At 39.6% G+C, this 7,278-nt stretch overlaps 1 protein-coding gene across 1 annotated transcript in view; it reads left to right on the top strand.

The window, feature by feature from the left end:
* TRAT1 (T cell receptor associated transmembrane adaptor 1) overlaps positions 1–4,520 on the top strand; it is a 40,365-nt gene extending 35,845 nt beyond the window's left edge. The window contains 1 exon segment of the mRNA XM_017870876.1: positions 3,274–4,520. Within this exon segment, the coding sequence (XP_017726365.1) occupies positions 3,274–3,531 (258 nt within the window). The 3' untranslated portion in view covers positions 3,532–4,520.
* The last annotated feature ends 2,758 nt before the right edge of the window (positions 4,521–7,278 follow it).

A 7,278-nucleotide genomic window follows, 5' to 3' on the forward strand; every position in this document is an offset into this window, starting at 1 on the left:
TTTTTGAGACAGAGTTTTTCTCTTTGTTGCCCAGGCTGGAGTGTAATGGCACAGTCTCAGCTCACTGCAACTCTGCCTCCCAGGTTCAAGAGATTCTCCTGCCTCAGCCTCCCAAGTAGCTGGGATTACAGGTGCCTGCCACCATGCCCAGCTAATTTTTGTATTTTTAGTAGAGACAGCGTTTCACCATGTTGGTCAGGCTGGTCGCAAACTCCTGACCCCAGTGATCCACCTGCCTCGGCCTCCCAAAGTGCTGGGATTACCGGCGTGAGCCACTGCACCCAGCCAAATATTTTTTAACTAAGAAACCAAGATGTAGTAGGGTTTGGGAAAAATATAGTCACCAAATCTGTCATCTAATGTTTAGTTAATTATAAAATATAGTTTAGATAAACATATGGAAAACCTGCATGATATAATATGATTTGCTAAATCCATGAAAATAAAAAGAAAACTTCTCAAATAAGGTTAAAATACACAATATTATCTGAAGTGTAGAGATTCACAGCACTTTAGTTACAAAATACTGAGAATTCTGAATAGAAGTTACTATTTAATACACGTGAATTGTACAGGGTAGCTTTATTTGAGCTGCATCTGGCTTTCACTCAAGTGAAAATTATACAAAGCCTTAAAATGTCTTTAAAGGCTGATCTTTTATAAATTATGTATTTAAAGGTATTTCCAAGAAAATTACTCTTTTCTATTATACTATTCTCATAAATTTAGTTTCACAAATTAGAGGTAATCTCTTTGTATTTGCTCAATTTCATTTCACTACAGTGATTATTATCATAAAAAAACACTACCCAGTTTGCTACTATAATACTTACTTTGTTACTTTGGTCAAAATCTAGGATATTATGCATAAAGTTTGATAGACAAAGTGTTTCTTCGTTGGAAAAAAATGTAAATAGGCTCCTTGGTCTTTGAAAATGATGTGTACAGTTCAGAAATTGTAATTTTAGTATCTCAGTCTTCTATTAACTAGGAAGAGTTAATCAGAAAGCCTAGTAATAAAGTTAGTTCACAAGAGTTCCCAAATCCTAAAGCATTTGAAAAACACAAGTGTGAGCTTGCTCCTCTTCTCTTCATGTCCAAATCTCTGATCATTCTTTTCCTCCTCCAGAGGCATCCTCTCTCCTTTCCAAAGCCAATGCTCTTATTCATGATCTTGACCCTTTCTCCTAATTATTTCAGGATCTTGTACTTTCAATTATTTAATTTTTCTCCAGTTTCCATTTTTTAAATGAATCATTACTGTTTGCCTACCAATATGTGAAAATCCCTCCAATATTAAAAAAAAAAACAAACCTTACTTGAACTGTTTTTCCTTCTAATTTTTAAACTGATTCTTAGCTTCTTCCTCTATTGTTTTGATTTCTTTCGATAGATACACATTCATTTACCCTGGCTATGTGTTTTCCACCCATGCACTTAACTAACATTGCAATGTGGAAGTCTCCAGTGACTATTAAACATACAATTTGTTTTCCTTTCTTAGGACTCACATTCTTTAACTCTGTCGCTCTTGATAAAGTTGACCAAGTGTTGACCACACATGCATTATTTGGAATACTTTCACTTATAAATAAAGAAAACAGGTTGAGATTAAATTAGAAATAACTTGACGACAGTATATGGCAGTGGGAAGAAAATAGAGCATGGATCCAGTTAGCCAGCTATTACAATTTTCCAGAAATGAGGATTTTAAGAATAAAAGCTAGACAATTTACGAAAAAAAAAAAAAAAAAAAAAATCACACGGCCCGGCGCGGTGACTCACGCCTGTAATCCCAGCACTTTAGGAGGCCGAGGCGGGCAGATCACCTGAGGTCAAGCGTTCCAGACCAGCCTGACCAACATGGCGAAATTCCGTCTCTACTAAAAATACAAAAATTAGCCGGGTGTGGTGGTCGGTGCCTGTAATCCCAGCTACTCGGGAGGCTGAGGCAGGAGAATTGCTTGAACCTGGGAGGCAAAAGTTGCAGTGAGCCACTATACTCCAGCCTGGGCAACACGAGCGAAACTCCATCTCAAAAAACATGCACACACACACACACACACACACACACACACAGAGCAGGGGGTATAAATAGAACCATTTTTTCTATCTGGCAAAGAATATAAAACGTTTCACTCTTAGCATGAAAACAAGTGCCAATGGGGAGATATTTACTTATGCAATAGAAATGTTAATCCAAATGTTATTTCTTCACTCTATCCCTGCAAATCAATACAATTTTGGCCTAGTCTTAAAGACTAATGCTTAATACATAAATCTGTGTTTTGTTCAATGGCTGTCTTAAAATTTTAGTCTACAAGTTTTCATAATTACAATGCTACCTTACTTTTGGACAGTAGTTATAGCTTCCATATACATTATCTCTATGTACTAACCATAACCACACTATGATGATTTGCATTTTCTAGGCAAGAAAATTGAGGCTCAGAATAGTTTTAAAAACCTGACCAAGATCCCATGATCAGTGTATGGCAGAGCTGGGATTCAGTTGTAGTCTTTCCAATGCCAAATTCAAGGTCTTGCCTTTAGCATGTTGCTTCCCCTAGATAGCCTAGTTTCCTGTCTTTCTTTAGTATTCACCCAGGTCTAGTCCAGAGAAGCCCATTGGGCCCTCTTGGATGTGAATGGATATCTCCAAGACCAACCCAAATGAGTTCAAATGGGAGCTGGGGAAGCCAGATAAGAAAATAATAGGGAAAGATAAGAAATTTAGTTATTTGCCAGATATCCATCATGTAAGTGAATATTGTTATCTTTATACTTCTGAATCTTAAAAATGTAGAAAAATTGGGGACTTTTATGTACCATTAAATGACCAATTGTTAGGTACATGTAAAGTAGACCTTGTGATTTGGTAAACTCCTTCCTATCATGCGTATTCCTACTTTAATAAACTGGACTATTGTTACTTGGTAAGAGCAACACAGAGCCAGAACTACCTTAGGTGGAGGTGGAGGTAGAGGCAGGTAAGAATCAACCTAAAATGTTCATGTACAGTTAGAGTATAAGAAAGAAATAAAATCTAGGAAAAGTTTCATCTAAGCACTTTTCAACTCAATATGTTGACTGACTATAGTTTTCTTTTTTATTTGTTTTGTTTTGTTTTGTTTTTTGTACTGATAAATTTGGCAAAACAAGGTAGGTGAGGCCTAGAAAACAAGTTACTTGGTTTTCATTCACCGTAGAAATTTCCAGAAGTCAAGCTAAAGAACAGGCTAACAATGAAAAATTAACATCCCTTTCTTTTAGGCAACCAATGAAACACAGATGTGCTACGCCTCACTCGATCACAGCATTAAGGGGAAGCGCAGAAAGCCCAGGAAACAGAATACTCATTTCTCAGACAAGGATGGACATGAGCAACTACATGCAATAGATGCCAGCGTTTCTAAGACCACCTTAGTAGACAGTTTCTCCCCAGAAAGTCAGGCAGTAGAGGAAAACATTCACGATGATCCCATCAGACTGTTTGGATTGATCCGTGCTAAGAGAGAACCTATAAACTAGCTGGGCCATGAGCTAGCTCAATGATTTGGCTCCTATTGAAGATGGTTGCTAAGAAAACAAGATCCTCAGAGGACACAGAAGGACTTGGCGGCAGGGTGATGACCTGATCATTTGTTGGTGAGATGGTGGCTTACCTCTTATTCAGAGCTTACACTTATGCATGCCAAATGTAATGCTGCGAAAATCAGTATTTCAAATAACTTAAAAAATGCTTTACTACTAAAATGTAAAAAATTAATGTGCCCACTTCGGCAGCACATATACTAAAACTTAATAAAATCCAACTTGAAAATTGAGCCTGATAACAAAATTACAAATTCATAATATCTAATACTTAGGGAAATTTTTTAAAAATTTAAACATGAATGTATTCTGGAACAAGTTAGAAGAAAATAAAAGCCCATGAGTTTTGTTTTAATTCTCCTTTCTCACCAATGGGCAATTGGTGAGAAATTGGCCATAATTGAAATAAGTTTCTAATTGAAAGGTATAGGAAACATTAAAATGCATTACTAAGAAAAGTAATACAATTTTCTTACAAAGTATTTTTCCCAAAGATAGCTTTACCGTTTCGAAAATTGTCAAATTAATGCCTGCTCCTTACAACAACAAACAAATATCAAAAAAGAGTTTAGGAATTCTACTAGCCAGAGATAATTACTTGGAGAAACTTTCTATATACCCTTCTAAATATTTTTCTGGGCATGCTTATGTATGTATATCAGGTGTTTTCTTTTGTTTTAACCAAAAATGTGGTTTCTTTTGTACACATTACTTAAACTTTCTTTTCACTCAACAATATATTGTGGATTTATTTTCACTGTTGTGTTTAACTATATATAAATACACTTATATATCATAATTTTAATGTCTGCTTAGCACCCCACCGATAACCAAATCAGAGTTTATTTAAATAATTTTAATGACTTTTTTAAAAGCAAGGTTGAGATGACAATGTTTCTTTCAGTAATTAAAAAATACTGCTTCACTGTCTTTTCACTTTGTTTCTGATGAAACATCTACTATAATACTTGTCTCTGTCCTTACATATGATATACGTTATTTTTCTGGTTGTTAAGATTTTCCTTATTACTGGTTCTAATTTGATTATTATGTGCCAAGGTATGGTTATTTTTCAAGTGTCTTGTGTTTGGAATTTGTTGAGCTTCTTAGATATATGTATTTATAGATTTCATCAAATTTGGGGGGGAAATGACCAATATCTTTTTTTTCTGTGACCCTCCTCATTTTCAAGTTTTTCAATTATTTGCAAATGGTCCCACATTTTACTTATCTATTTTATTTCATTCTTTTTTGTATTTCATTTTGGGTAGTTTTTCTTGCTACATCTTCAAGTTTATGAATCTTTTCTTCTAAATGATCTAATCTGCCATAATCCTAGACAGGACTTTTAAATCTCAGATAACTTAGTTTTTATTTCTATAAAATTAGTTTAGATCTTTTGTCCCCTATCTTTCATGTCTCTGTCTAACATACTTAGTCTCTCATCTAACATCTTCAACCTATGGATACAGCTGTAACAACTGTTTTAATGCTTTTTAAAATCTGCTAATTTTATTTTCTGTCATTCTGAGTGAGTTTCAAGTGATTTATGTTTCTCATTGTGGGTTACATTTTTCTGCCTCTTTAAATGCCTGATGATTTTGATTGGACAGAAAATACTGTACGTTTTCCTTTATTTGGTGATGCATATTTTGCATTCTTATAAATGTTTTGAGCTATGTAACTGAAAACAAACTTGGTAGTTTGTTTTCAGTTACATTGAGGAGTGGAAAAATACTGAATATCAGAGGTCAGGAAAGTCAGGAAACTCCCCTTAATGCTAAAACAACAAGGTTATCTGGAAAGTCCCTAGCAGGGCAAGCGGCCGTTTGTGGTTTGGTCAAAGGGCGGGAACCAATGAACAACTGACTAATGTTTAACTTTAAATGTCAGCCAATTGTAAACCTACAACTGTAAAAATTCCCAGTGACTCTGTAACTTGCTGTAACTTGTTTGTGTCTGACTATAAAAGACGGCTGAACACCAAGCTCGGGGTCTCTCCCTAGGATCGGATACCTAGCTGGAGGGAACCGAGTTCGAACTCGAAATAAAGCGATCCCTGCTGCTTGGCTTTGTCTCTGGACTCTGGTGGTTGCTTTCGGGTCATCGCGGGTCTGGGCATTACATCTTGGGGGCTCGTCCGGGATTGCCCCTAAGCCCACCAGACCCCAGGCCAACGGGTCATCGCAAAAGTGAGTAAGCCGGCTCTGTTTATATGTTGTCTGTCTGCCTCTGAATAATCCCACGGGGTCTGTATATGAGACTGATCTAGTCCTGGCAGACGCGCTATAGGACAGTCAGTGGAGGCCGGTGGGAGACGTCCTCCGGTACTCATCTGGGGCTCTGTATTCTGTGGCCCATCTGCTTCTGGTCGGGTCCTAAGCCCGAGACGCGCTAGCGATCAATATATCTTGGTTGTTGGAAGTTATCTGTTGCTCGCCCCTTACTAATTTACCTTGATTTACAGGAGCTTCGGAGCCAGTCCTGTACCAGGCACTAATATCCCTTACCACCCATCTTCTATCAACAGGACTTCCTCGGAATGGGCAACTCCCAGACCACACCACTTTCTCTCCTTGTCAATAATTTTAAAGATGTGAGAGCAAGGGGACATGATCTCAGTATAGAACTTAAAAAGGGAAAATTAATAACCCTCTGCCGCTCTGAGTGGCCCACCTTCGGCGTAGGCTGGCCAGCCGAGGGAACTTTTTGCCTCCCCATTATCCTCCAGGTAAAATCAAGGGTTTTCCTGCCAGGTCGTTCGGGACACCCAGATCAGATCCCCTACATTTTAGTCTGGCAAGATCTGGTGGAAAATCCGCCCCCGTGGCTAGCTCCCTTTCTGCTGACCTCTGAACCCTGTAAAACCCTAGTCACGCAACCAACTGGGACCACCAAAAGACCAAAAACTCCAACTGCCCCCTTGCCCCCTGTGTTGCCTGACAGCCAGGACCTCGCATCCTTGGAACCCCCGCCTTATCCTCCCCCTCCCGGACCCCATGCCCAAGCCCAACCGGCCGCACTCCCAGGAAGCCATGAGGGCCGAGAAGCGGCCGCGGCGCCAGGAGAAACTGAAAGTGAACATGGCTCGGGAGGGCCGGCAGGGCGAACGCGCGGGCGTGTCCAGCGTGAGGCAACTCCGCGAGTTCCCGATTCCACTGTAGCGCTCCCCTTAAGGGAAATAGGACCCCCCGATGACACAGGTAACCCTAGACTCCAGTATTGGCCATTCTCTACCAGTGACCTGTACAACTGGAAGACTCAGAATGCCCGGTTCTCTGATAACCCCAAGGACCTAACAGCCCTTCTAGATAGTGTCATGTTCACTCATCAGCCCACCTGGGATGACTGCCAACAGCTCCTCCGCATTCTGTTCACAACGGAGGAACGGGAGAGAATCCAGGTAGAGGCTAGAAAGTTGGTTCCTGGAGATGACGGTCAACCGACTGCAAACCCCGACCTCATTAATGCAGCATTTCCCTTGACCAGGCCAACGTGGGACTACAATACAGCAGAAGGTAGGGGAAAGCTACTCGTTTATCGCCAGACTCTAATGGCGGGTCTCCGGGCTGCAGCTCGCAAGCCCACTAATTTGGCTAAGGTATATTCTGTTTTACAGGGAAAGACAGAAAGCCCCGCTGTTTATCTAGAAAGACTAATGGAAGCCTTTAGACAGTATACACC

Source organism: Rhinopithecus bieti, unplaced genomic scaffold (assembly GCF_001698545.2).
Source record: "Rhinopithecus bieti isolate Rb0 unplaced genomic scaffold, ASM169854v2 scaffold_5478, whole genome shotgun sequence".
Lineage (NCBI taxonomy): Eukaryota > Metazoa > Chordata > Mammalia > Primates > Cercopithecidae > Rhinopithecus > Rhinopithecus bieti.